Source organism: Acanthaster planci, linkage group LG17 (assembly GCF_054643075.1).
Source record: "Acanthaster planci isolate LZ-2023a linkage group LG17, COTS_SCS, whole genome shotgun sequence".
NCBI classification, from domain to species: domain Eukaryota; kingdom Metazoa; phylum Echinodermata; class Asteroidea; order Valvatida; family Acanthasteridae; genus Acanthaster; species Acanthaster planci.
In genome coordinates, this window is record NC_141793.1 from 7,588,886 (window position 1) to 7,602,513 (window position 13,628).

A 13,628-nucleotide genomic window follows, 5' to 3' on the forward strand; every position below is an offset into this window, starting at 1 on the left:
ATTTCAACTAGACGGAAAAAATCGCCTATATGTCGTATTTAAAAAAAGAAAGGGTTTTCTTGACTCAACATAATGTAGACACAAGTAGACAAAAAACAAACACAGATTTTGTAAGACGCGTTTCAGGTTTCCAAGACTACGTTATTGGTAAAACAAAACAAGAAGCGACCGAATTGGCTCGTAGAGCTGATGAGCTTCAGCCAGAAAGCACAGAACTTACAGATTGGGGGGCCCTTTTGGGGTTTGGGAATTCCACTGTTGGTTGGGAACCCCTTTTTGGGGAGGGGGTTTGGAGGTTAAAGGTTATGTGGTGGTGGTGGTAGTGGTTTGGGAATTCCACTTTTTGGGTTTGGGAATTCGATTGTTGGTTGGGGAGCCCTTTTTGGGAGGGGGTTTGGAGGTTAAAGGTCGTGTGGTGGTGGTAGTGGTTTGGGAATTCCACTTTTGGTTGGGTGGACTTTTTGGGTTTGGGAATTCCACTTTTGGTTGGGGAGCCCTTTTGGGTTTGGGAATTCCACTTTTGGTTGGGTAGCCCTTTTTGGGGAGGGGGTTCGGAGGTTAAAATCTACAAAAAAGTGGGTCAGGAAAATTAAGCGCCAAAGAAAGTATTGCCTCGGGTTGAAAACTTTCGGAAGGAAAGAATTTTTGTCTGGCGTAAACCTTCTTACATGTCATACGCCAAAGGTTAACATGGTTGAGGGGTCCAAACTAACGCAATGACAAGTCGCATATATATTAGGCCTATGTACCTTTCATAAGCAAGTCATGTATTTCTCTGACATTCTTGTTAGAAATACAACACAAGGGGTAGGCCTAGTATTTGTAAATGAGTATGGAGAATATATTCTTTTATTTTGTTGTAGGCCTACTTACAAAACTAGGGCCAAGGTGATTTAAAAAATTACGCGATAAAACAATACAAGTGTATGAAATAATAACACATCTAATGCAATAATTTAATTTAGCAAAACGGGAACATATTAAGGCATATAACATTAAGCACATATTATAAGTTGAAATATATTTGTAACTTTCCACAGAACGTGAGTTGGATGGGGAGAGGTGTGAACAGGACTTTGAACAAAAGCAAATTCACTACATGTAAGACCTAGTTCAGGATAGACAAAAAAGTTCAATATGATGAGGATCCTCTAGAACAAACTGCAATGCTTACATGTACCTTATGGATTAAAAATTTGATTGTACATGTATATGATAATTGGGGCTCAAATGAATCAAGTACATTTTTGTACTGCATACAGGTTTGCCAAGGACAAAGAGCTGTGCTGCAAATGGACTGTAGCACTGTGATGGCAGTCATTCAGGCCAACACCTGGTGTACCTGTTGTATGCAGTGTTCACTTTATGGAGATTGATTTTGACAGGTCGGGGCAAACAGTGCGCCTGAGGTATAATGCTGTGCCTAGCATTTTTCCAGGCTTCCCAAACCATCTGAAGAAGGTCAGTATTTCTTTTTAGTCTGAAACTGCCAATAATTAGTCACAATTTACAAAGTTGCCTTTAGATGTGTACTGAACACATATCTCAGATACAAGAGGCACATTAAAGTACCTTAGGCCGAAGAAAGAAAATTTGTGGAGATGAAGTGTGACAAGTGGAGATGTGGGTTCAATTCCCACCCTATTTCTTTAAAAAGCAGGTAGTTCAAGGAAGAGCACCACATAACCACACTTCTGAACAGCAAGACAAATGATAGATATTATTCAGTAAAGGAGTAAAATATCGAAAATCACATCAATGTACACGTACCTAGACTGTGTATGTTAAATAGGTCAGTGTGGTTGAATTTCAGATAAAACCTTTTTTACAATTGTGTGTAAATGTTTATTTCACCCAGGTTAATTAAGCAAGAAAATGTTAACTGCTCTTCTTTCAGGTCATTACTATTATACAGAGACATGTATATTTATAAATTAAAAGGACTGTTGTTGCTCGTTTTATTCCTCTTTCCCACTTAAGAGTTCTTATTTCCCTCCCCTTCCCCTTTTAGTTTTCACTCTAGGAACCCAAGCCCCTAAGAAAACCACCAGCACAAAGATTACCCCTGGCTGCTCGCAGTTGAACACAGAATTGTGATGCTAAAACCAACTCCAGTTCTTCTGCAGTCGCACCTTGTACAGCAAGTGATCATCCTTATGCCCTCACGTCCAGCCCAATGACACTCAAAAGGAAGATTACCCATCTGCAGTCAGCTTTGGAGTCTTGTCATAAAAAACTAAAATGCAGCCAACAACAGAGCCGACGCCTGAGGAAAAAGGTTGAATCACTGACATCAGTTGTTGCGGAGTTGAAGGACAAAGGGATGGTGTCTGAAAACTGCGGGCAAATTCTTGATGGCACACTGTCTGGGATACCAAAAGCTGTCATTAGTAGACAGTTAAAGTATCACTGCACAGGTATACATGCCCGAAAGGAGTACATTCCCTTGCTGAAATCATTTGCTCCGACCCTTCACTTTCATTCTGCAAAAGCATATAAGTATGTTCGAGATACCTTTGAACTTGCCTTACCAAGTTCTTCCAGGTTAAGAAAGTGGTACAGTGCAACTGACGGGTCTCCTGGATTTAAGGAAATTGTATTCAAGGCTTTGGGGACCAGATTTCAGGCAGAAAAGGAGGAAGGGAAAGAAACCCTCTGTGCACTAATGCTTGATGAAATGTCACTCATGAAATCGGTGGAAATGTGTGGAGAAAAAATCCTGGGGTATGGGGACACTGGCAATGGAGTAGAAAAAGACAGTCTTCCAATAGCAACTAATGCCTTAGTGTTCATGTTGGTGGCCATTAATGGAAGCTGGAAGGTCCTTGTTGCTCATTTCATGATAAATAGTTTGACAGGCAAAGACCAAGTAAATTTTGTAACTCAATGCTTTATGAAATGACAGGAAATTGGAGTGTCTGTTATTTCCCTGACCTATGATGGACCTTCAGCACATATTACCATGCTGAATGAGGTACATGTAGGTGCAAGCATTTGTCCAGACAACATGGACTCATCATTTACCCATCCTGCAAATCCTGGCCAGAAGGTGTGGGTGATGCTGGATGCTTGCCACATGTTGAAATTGGCAAGGAACTGCATAGGGACCTTGAAAGTGCTGAAGGATGGAGAGAATCCACCAATTGAATGGAAGTACATTCAAAGACTGTATGGTATACAGAACAAGGAGGGGCTGGGAAACAAACTTCGTCGAAAGCATATAGGATGGCAAAAAAAGTGATGAAGGTGGACACAGCTGCACAGACTTTGAGTGCAAGTGTGGCAGATGCGATAAAGAACTGCCGTGAGAGCCTGAAATTGCCAGAGTTTCAAGGAAGTGAGGGAACATGTAACTTCATTGAGATATTGGATCTCTTTTTGATATCCTGAACTCCAGAAACTCACTAGTAAGGAAATACAAGCTACCACTCATATCTGCTCATGAAAGGCTGTTTCTGCCATTCTTAAATTCTACCTACAACTATCTTGCTATGGTTACAAATAGTGATAAGAAGGTTATGACTTCAACGCGCCACAGAACATCATTCACTGGCTTTATGGCATGCATCATGAGTGGGAAAAATCTCTACACAATGTATGTTCAGGCAGCAAATTCGCCACTGAAGTACCTACTGACATACAAGCTAAGTCAGGACCACATTGAATTGTTCTTTGGTGCAATCCGCCTGTCATGTGGCTCTAATAACAACCCAACTGTCCAACAGTTTACATCGGCATACAAACGTCTCCTGATGCGGCATAATGTGAAAGTGAACAAGGGAAACTGTTCAGCTCAGGATGCCACAAGGATTCTTGCAGCAGCATCCTTCAAGAATGTAGTGAAGCAGGCTGTTCCCGAAGAAAGTCACGACATGCTAGTTGCAAGAAGGTATAACCTGGAGCTGCAATCACTAGTGACTGATGATATTGACTATGCTGATATTCCCAATGTTGCTTCCCTATCTGCTTTTGCCAAATCCTGTGTTGGATACATCGCTGGCTACGTTGTCAAGATGGTGAAGCGGACCCTGAAATGTAGAGAATGTTTAGATGCATTAACCATTGACAGCACAGTGAGGATCCATCCCCCTCATATTCCCTCATCAAAACAAAAAAACAGAGGTGGTCTCATCCTCCCCACAAGCAGTGTAGTGAAGATATGTGAGGCAACTGAGCGCTACATCAAAAGGCTTCTGATCGTCACTGAGGGAAAAATGCCCAGACAAACTAGAATAAAGAATGCCATCTCTTGTTCTGTGCTATCTGAAGTGGGTACCACCACATTTGAAAGTCTCTATGAACAAATGCTAGACGTAGAGCCAGATAACAACCACTTTTTCAGGCTAATATGCCACATATCACAATGTTACTGCAAAATCAGACTCCATCATGCCACCAGGATGCAGAATGATGACATAAGAAACAATCCAATAAGGAAAAAGCTGACCAAACTCATATTATTCTCAAGTCAGTAATCTTACCTCAACACCTCCACAGAAGTAATCAGGGCTAGATGTCTCTGAGAAAATCACTAGTCACAATAAGAGACGACACTGGCTTCGACCTTTTTCTGTAAGTAGTCACTATTCTTGTTTGCCTGAATATGATGATTAAAAGATTAAAATGTGCACAATACAAATACACATTACAAATACACAAAACAGTTGATTTCATCTAGAATATCTGTAGGAATGCCAGTTTAAATATGCTTTTAAATTTGAATACGAGTCTAAAAAAAGAGAGAGGTTATCCAGACTCATTATATTTCCCACACAGCACTTGCCGTGAACCTTTACCTGGATGTCCTATTACAGTCCATCAATGAGAGCATCAACACAATACATGTACAACTTTCTGTATGTAGCTTGTTGCCTATAGGGTCAAATACATGTATTTTGCCATTCTTCACTGACTAATTCTGGTAGTCATCGGGAAGCCTATTATCTTGGGATTTCTTAGCTTTAGGACCCAAAGTTCTCTTCTGTATTTTAAACACAAATGACTTATTGAACTTGAGTAATTGTTCTTGTATCCTTAAATCCCTTGCTTGGACAAATTTTGACAGGACGAAATAATACAATTCCCTCACTCGCTTCTGGAAAACTTCAACACCTGCCAGGTTGGTCTGCCACATCATGCCATTCCTATAGTCTGGTCATCAGATCCAGCAACTGCAAGTTTCAATTCAAGAGTTGTCACATGTCAGTAACCTAGACCCTACGAATCGCCTTTTTTAACACAGGGTTCCTGCACCTAAAGGACAGTTAAACTCCACAACTTTTTTACAACCAAATTATGAAAATCCATGACCCAATAACATAATGTTTGGACTATTCAGACTTTTAAAGTTGTGAATAAAATGCACATACATGTATTTCTAATGATAGAAATCATACACAGTGTTATAAAAATTCCATGACTTTTCCAGGCCGCAAGAACTCTGTCAACATTGGGTCTTGAACAGCCTCTCAGAGGCGGTTTAGACTCAAACAAGTTACACAGACTAGGTCAATGCTAGATGATACTTGTCAATTGTGCCCAAATTCATGGGGCTACTAACCACAGAATTCTGCACTTACGATCTCCATTCTGCGCTAACTCCGCTAGCAGAAAACTTCTGCACTAAGCCTTTAAGCACAGAATCCTTCGTTGCCAGGATGTACGCATGCACACATGCCAGAATTCCATGCTAACCCATGAAATACGTTCGCCGTAAGCACAGAATTTTCTGTTATGGTAAGTGCCGATTTTTCACTTTTGGTAAGCAGCACCGTGAAATTGGGCCCCATTCTTGTGCATATCTTCGTTTGCCATGATTCATGCCATTTTACCTAGTTTAACCGATGTCTTCTTCAGATCCTGCATAAACACCTCTACTTGGGCATTGGGCCATCCCTATTGAAAATTAGTCCCGCACATGGGGCTGCACATGGCTCTCTTTTGAAATTTGTCTTTACTTGTCGCTGGTGACAGATAAGAGTAGACATGTCAAAAGAGAGCCACGTACGACTCCAAGTATGTACATGATGTGTGAGGATATAGTTGGAGATGAAAACCCCGACCATGCTGACCCCTTTTCACAAATATAATTTTAAAGAGGAAATCACCATCATCAAATTTAAGTGAGTTGTTTGTAAAACTATAAAAGTGAAATTTGTTTTCTTTGTATATGTACGGCGTCCTAAAACGTTATCGTTCCCATTGCCCTCTTCATGTCTTTGCTCATGTTGCTTGAATTTCATAACATTCATCATGATTCACGAAGTGCTCTTTCATCGATTTCTCTGAGAAAATCTGTTGGAAAGTCTGGTCATGTTATCGTGTTGAATTCCCGTTTAACTAAGCGACAATTTATCATATTCATGGCAAGCGCCAAGCGCAAAGCATGGAGATCGATGGCGGCGGCGACGCACGACGCTTTATCACTAATCAGTAGTGAAATTCATACTCAAATCGGCACTTTTCTCGCAGATCAAACCATGGAGGAAGGAAACAGACACGAGTATCATATACACGTACCTGGTTTTACCTCAACCCTGAGGTATCTAGTGTCCCGAAATTAAGTTTACAGGCCAAAAAAAATCTGAAATTTCGGCGTTGGTTTGTTTACAAACTTTCGGCTCGTTAAAATGGCCGCCAAGCCACTTTCGGTTGCTTCAGCCAATTAGCTGAGTCTAGATTTTTTTATTATGACGTCCGTGGGGCGACAAAGTGGCCGTGGGCCCATTGGGGGAGGTTGTGGGGGGGATGGGGCGAAGTAATAAGGGGCGAAGTGGTTAGGGGCGACGCGAAAATGGGGCGAAGTGACTGTGAAGCAAAGATCATATAGCGCCGAAGGCGCAAGGTGGATAACTCTGCCCAAAGGATGTAATTACCATAGGCGCCATTTGAGCAAGTGATACGCCTGCGCAGTTTACGGTTGTGCTTAGGCGCAGGCTCACCAGGTGCACATGCCTGCCGCGGCGCCTGCGTCTTTGCACTACTGTGCATTGCGCAGGCGTATCATTGCTTTAATGGCGCCCATGCAATAGACCGTATTCACAGCGTCCCCAATTTTAGTCGTATTCCTGAACGTACAGTATAAATTTTAAACCGACGCTGTGAATTATACCCAGCAAGAAATGAGACCGAGGGGTACCCCCCAACATGTCCAATCCCTATACACATTCCAGACTATAGTTACTTAACACATCCCCCCAAGATGTCTGAAAGGAATTCCCCAGATTCCTGCGAGACAATGACCAACAAAAAGCAGGGGGGGTTCTCTCCGTCTCATACCTTGCTGCATATGGGTCGGAATGAAATCGTAGAATATAGTCTGGTTCTTCGAATTTAACATTTCCCAATAAATACACTACGTTGGGGAATATGACTGAAATTGGGGACGCCGTTAATACGGTCAATTACAACGTTTTACGTATTCACTGTGAAGTTCGCCATCTTACGCCGCTCGCGGCGCTATATACGAGTTTTGCTGTAAAGCGTTGACTTTGAAATGTTTCGTCAGACGTACGTGTCAGGGCGCGCGCATTAGACAAATCAGGGTAGTCTCAGCCTCAGATCTGAAGCCCGAGTCCGAGTACTACTAGTAGTAGGCCTACTCGTCAACGTTTCCAGAAGACATGGATCAGGCAGGACAGCCGAAACCTCGAATAAATGGATCGATGTTGTCCAAATACCAAGGAAACGAAGTGTGTTTACTTGGACGTGTTAAAGAAGTAAGCTGTATTTTTAGTCAAACATTTGAACTTGGCCATGTTGGTTACTACTATACTAGAGTAAACAGTGCCCTATGAATACTCCCCAGTCGTATGGGCCCCGTCCCAATTCATTGGGATTTCTTTCGAAAAATTTCTCCGGGATATCTGGGGGCATAGGCCTAACTAAAAACCCGTATCATTTTATGAGCTGAAATTGCACCGGTGTGAAATATCTTGGTGTTGTTCTAAATTACCTGGGATGATGATGTTCATTAGGCCTATGTTACCAAGAAAGTATAGGCCTGTGCCGGGTACCCGCCCGTCGATTTCAAAATCTGGTTCCATTTTTCCGGGCCAAGTACCCGTAAAAAAGTAGATAAATTAGGAACAAACATTCGTGCATAAAATGTCTGTGAAATTTCTTACTGAAGGACAGACTTCATGGAAAACCATCGTGCCGATGAAAACCCGATCCCGCGGTCATACATGAAACTTGAATTCGGAGATCGGCAGCTAATTTTGTTACCCACTCCGCCCATTGTACCGTAAGTCGTTTTCCTAGTTCCGGAATTTCCTAGTTCACAAGAGCGAAAAAACCACTAAAATTTACGAGCGATAGGTCACTCGATACGTGTGATTTTAAATATTTCTTTAAATTAAATAGTCATATAAACCCTTGCATCTAATGTCTGCTTAATCAAAATGACTTTTATAGAGTTTCCGTTTTTGTTAATTTACCGAAAACTGCAAGCTTTTCCCCCACTCTCGGATCACGCGGCGTTACCACGCAAAGTTGTTGCGAACTCAACTACACGGGCGCAGCAGAAATGTATGTGACGTAATGGGTTCCTCGACTGTGTGGCGCGGGGAGGGTAATGTTGATAGCTCACTGTACAGTTGAAAAGTCGAGTCAAACCTTACGCGATTTCTACCTTTTTAATTCATTGGAATTCTTATTTTTCATCTAATTTTTTCAAAATTAAAAGATTCTCTATTAGAAAAGCAACTTTTTATAATGGTTTTGGCTGAAAATGGATTTTTTGTATGGTTACTTTTTATTTGTGAAGACATTTTTGTCTCGATCCTAAACCGATCTAGAACTAGGAAAGGTGTCAATGTCACTTTCGTCGATCGATCCTGTGAGACCAAATATAAAAGCTTAGATTTTGAAAAAAAAAATTGAAGTATATCCAAAACACAAAGTTGACTTCTGACCATATTTCACTCGAATTTGAGGATTTTTTAGCTGCAGTCTTACTGAATAATTTTCGCGATCCGGAACTAGGAAAATGACTGTACCAAACCTATATGAACAAGAGACTGAAGGAGTTTTGTCTTATGAGGGGGAAGCGCTGTTGATGTACACTTGCATGACTGTATTTGTAACTATCAAACCCTGTCGGCCTAAATGACTTTTGTGCGGAATAAGTCATGCTTACTGTTTGAATTAAGAGTATTTTTGTCAAATAAAACAATGTGAATGAAAATTACTTTATGTCGGGATTGATGACGAAGCAAGCGCGGACTGTGTAATATTCCAGCGGTACTGGGACTCCACACGGAGTGCGGTAAGTAGTGATCACGCACAAATTGTGCGGTTGATCGGCCTCTCTTTCAAATAATAATCAAAGCACTAAATGTGCACTACAAACCCAAAGAGTCAGAGAACCAGTTTAGTTAAGTTTTATACCAAGAAATATGCTGTTTCAAAATTATTTTTAAATTAAAGCAACTTGAATTTCCTCAGTGATTCAGCGGAACTGTGGATGAGGAATTGACCAAAAAAGCAGGAATGATGTTTGCTGTATGTACCAAAGCATTTCAAATCCAAGTATTTTTTCATTCGAAAAAAGGAAATGTTGACAGGTGACAGGTTGACAGGTGACTGTTGTCAGGCCAATCAAATGTCACTTGTTGAAGTACTTATACATTAAAATCCCGACAACTGAACCTCAGGGGAATGGAGTTATCCAGAAAAAGTATTTATTAAACTAAACCACTTCATTGTGGTACGTACCTTCGTGTGGCAAAACTTTCGTATCGCTTAGTCATTTCAACAACATGAAGTGCTGCTATTTTTTTCACTTGGGCTTCCCTATGTGTGGTCATATGACCTTTCTTTTTACGGTCACATGGCCGCTGCAGTGTCAGCTATTGGACTGCCTGAAGGGGACTACAATTGGGCCCGCGTTGCAATCAGGTTAGTTTCAGCGTCTTGAAAGCCAGGATTACACAGTTGCAGCTACATGTACGTTGATTTATGCAATGTGCTGGTCCTCGTCAGAAAAGAAATGAACTTGTGGTGACTCCTAACCCTATATAGTCTTCTGATACTTTCAACGCCGTTTGAAGCATTTTGGTGGCGGTTTTTTGAATCAGAAACTTCAAAATAAGTGGATGTAATGGTGTGGGCATTGTTCGAGTTACGGTGATATTTTTGTACATAAAACTTTAAGCCTTTTAACCAGTGATGTACATAGCACTGATCTGGTCCGCACGTGACACGACCAGCGCTCACCATTTGTGCACGCCACATGCGTTCCGCGTGTACGTGGTCATGCAGCATCCGGGACATTTACTTTGAGCGTTTGCAGGTGCGTATATCATGTAGGTGGTTTGCAGCTCTGTTCTCTTTTCTGACGTTCCCCGTGAAATTTGTTTTTCTGTTTCATACACCCACAAAAAATTTGCAAACTGAAGGTAACAATTTCGTTTGATAAAAAGGTAGGAGAGATTAACTCCGACGTTTAGAATAATGTTCTGCTTGCTTCCTATGTACCAAAGAGAACCATGTTTCGGGCACATGATCCACCAGGTCGCGCGCAATGCCATTTATTATTAGGCAATCTCTTTTCCGGGTACCCGGGTACCCGATGTTAACAAAAAACGGGTACCCGGTTCTAAAAATACCCGCAAATGCACATCCCTGGCTCAGTGTTGTTGTTGTTGTTGTTGTTGTAGAGTTAATGGCATGTATGGCATACGCTAGTGCCCTTTATGCCATTAGCAAAAGGTCGCTTAGCCATGTGGTAGTACAGCTAGAAATTCAAATAGCTAAAGGCACTTGATCAGACAGTAAAGAGTGGATATTATAAGAGCCGGAAAGGAAAAGAAAAGGACATCAAAAATTGCTACAACAGAACGGCATTAACATGTGAGCACGAGAAGAGGTAACGCCAATGATCCTGCGAACATGCAGTGTCGCTGGTGCCCTGCAAGGTCGGACCGTGTACCGTGCATTTTAAGGGCCCGGGCCCCGCCGGGTTCTTCGCAGGTCCGCAACACCTTCAGGTGATGAAAGGCGACACTGTGTCCAGCCAACCATTGGCGCCCCCCTCTCCCGCACATGCGCAATAATCTCAAAATCAAGAAGGAATAAACACTCTAAAGGGAGAAGTTAGATATTGACATTACAATTATGGATGTATTTTAGGACTGAATGGGAGAAATGTTTTTGCCCTAATAATTGTGTGAGATTCATTTGAGCGTCAGTTAAACCTAGTGTTTTCTGGAGGGTCTGTCTCCGTGCATTGAACTTATTACACTCAAGCAGGAAATGTTTGACATCATCGATAGTTCCGCAAGAATCGCCAAAATTATTGGAAGTTTTTCCGATGTTGTAGAGGAAAGTATTAAATCCTTTGCAGATGCCCAGGCGAAGTCTGTGTAGCTTAATTTCTTGTGTACGTCCTTTGCCCCATTTTGTAAAGGTAAAGGAAGGGTCAAGCTGTAGGTGCTTAGAAGGGTCAATATTTGGGACGGACTTTTTCCAATTATATATGAGATCCTTTTTAAGACAGTGTTTGGTTTCGGTGTCAGAGAAAGGGATGTGATGGTCAACATTTGGTTTTTTGGTTCCTAGTTTAGCTAATTTGTCAGCTTTTTCATTGCCAGGAATATCACAATGGCCCGGAATCCATTCGAATACAACAACGTTTCCTTGGTGCTGAATATTAATGAGGGTATGTCGAATGTCACAGACGATCTTATTTTGGGGCAGGGGGTTAGCAATAGCTTGGATGGCACTTAAACAGTCACTGAATATACAAGAATGAAGTGGGTTGACGGTTTCTATCCATTCCACGGCTAAGAGGATGGCGAAAAGTTCAGCAGTGAAAATAGAGATACCGTTGTTAAGTCTGACATTTTTGGAGTAGTTAAGTTGGGGAATATGCAAACTGCAGCCAACTGTGTTGAGGTCAGGATTAAAAGATCCATCAGTATAGATCTGAAGTGATTTGTGCCAAACCGTATTAATAACATCTTTGCTGATACTTCCTCGCATGTTTGGGTCGTCCTTGTATAAGATCCGGGAAAAGATTTCTGTAGATATGTTAGGATTGTAATAGTGCCAATATGGAAAGGTGTTAGTCAAAGGGAAGGTAACAATATCATATTTAGTAGTTCTGGCTTCAAAAGGAGTTTTGTGAGGCGTTTGACTCCATTTCTCATTGAAGTAATTTTTTTGCCAGTTATCTTGATCAATATACTGATTTGGGTGGTTTTTGTGAGCCTTTATTTTGAAGCTGTAAATGTCACTCAAGAATTGATGATGGAGGTTCAGTGGAGGGTCGCCACATTCTAATTGAAGCTTGAAGAGAGGAGTACCTTGGAGAGTCCCTGTACAGATTGATTTTAAGAGCTTGATATTGTATGCTGTCTAATTTTTGTTTCATGGTAGTGGAAGCGGAGTCGAAAGCTTCACATCCATATTCAAGAATTGGTTTGATTAAAGCTGAGTATAACTGATAAAGTGTCTTGCAGTCAGTGCCCCACGTGGTTCCGCTAATACAGCGCAGGAGGTTAAGTTTTCTTTTGCATTTCATGACAATATTATCTATATGTAGTTTCCACGTAAGTTTGCTGTCAAAGGTAACGCCCAGGAATTTGGCTGATTGTAAAAATTGGATCGAGCGGTTTTGGATAGAGAGGGAGACGTTAGTTTTCTGTTTGTTGGTGAAAAGAACTGCAACGGTTTTAGGGTAGGATAATTTGAAACCCCATTTTTCACACCAAGTGAGAATGTTATTAAGACTATTTTGGATTATTTTCTCAAGGAAAGAGATGTTCCTGTTAGACTTTCATATGGCTATGTCGTCTGCATATTGGGAAACTTTGATGTTGGGAAGGTGCTGGGAGAGATCGTTCACTGCAATGTTAAAAAGCAAAGGACTGATGACACTGCCTTGGGGAACACCATTTTCCTGGGTTCTTTCAGTAGAGAGAATATTGTTGGCCTTGACCTGGATTTTTCTATCACAGAGAAAATTATCAATCCAGCGGGTTATTCGCCCATATATGCCCATGGCTTGGAGTTTAATTATGATCCCTTTACGCCATAGCATATCGTAGGCCTTCTCAAGGTCAAGAAAGACTGTTAGAGTACTTTCTTTGTTAGCACGGGCTTTGTTGACGGACGACTCAAGGTTGAGAATGTGATCTTTTGTGCTACGTCCTTTACGGAAGCCGCTCTGTTTCTGGCTGAAGAGGTCATGTGCTTCTATATACCACAATAAGTGGGAGTTAACCATGCGTTCCATTAGCTTGCATAGGGTGGAGGTGAGAGCTATTGGGCGGTAAGATGAAGGGTTGGCTGGATCTTTCCCTTGTTTGAGGATAGGAATGAGAATAGTGTCTTTCCACTGCTTAGGGCATTGGGAGGTGTACCAGATCATGTTGAAGATGATGAGTAAGTATTCCCTGATTTTAGTGGGCAAATGTTTGATAACCGCATTGCTGATTTCATCTTTCCCCGGTGTTGTACATTTGGAAGCTTCAATGGCATAATTCAATTCGTCAATGTTGAACGGTTCATTAAGGACTCCATCATTGTTGTCTTGAAACTTGAAAGTGCGTTCTGCCTCTTTTTTGGTGTTGATGAAAGAGGGGTTGTAGTTTTCATTGCTACTGATTTTAGCAAAATTATCA

At 41.4% G+C, this 13,628-nt stretch overlaps 1 protein-coding gene and 1 long non-coding RNA gene across 5 annotated transcripts in view; one reads left to right on the plus strand and one right to left on the minus strand.

The window, feature by feature from the left end:
- Positions 1-819: 819 nt before the first annotated feature.
- On the minus strand, positions 820-7,305 carry LOC147796323 (uncharacterized). 4 transcript variants are annotated; one of them, XR_015428146.1, is made up of 5 exons: positions 7,078-7,305; positions 5,832-5,963; positions 5,090-5,171; positions 4,482-4,597; positions 820-4,028 (listed from the first exon to the last, which is right to left on the minus strand). It is a non-coding gene; the product is annotated as an uncharacterized LOC147796323 (long non-coding RNA). The 4 variants fall into 4 exon arrangements; XR_015428148.1 differs by having other exon boundaries at positions 7,184-7,296; XR_015428147.1 differs by lacking the exon at positions 5,832-5,963 and having other exon boundaries at positions 6,876-7,273.
- A 144-nt stretch (positions 7,306-7,449) lies between these two features.
- Positions 7,450-13,628, plus strand: part of rpa3 (replication protein A3) — a 43,480-nt gene continuing 37,301 nt past the window's right edge. The window contains exon 1 of the mRNA XM_087147895.1: positions 7,450-7,718. Coding sequence (XP_087004021.1) covers positions 7,623-7,718 — 96 coding nt within the window. The 5' untranslated portion in view covers positions 7,450-7,622. The remainder of the gene's footprint in view (positions 7,719-13,628) is intronic.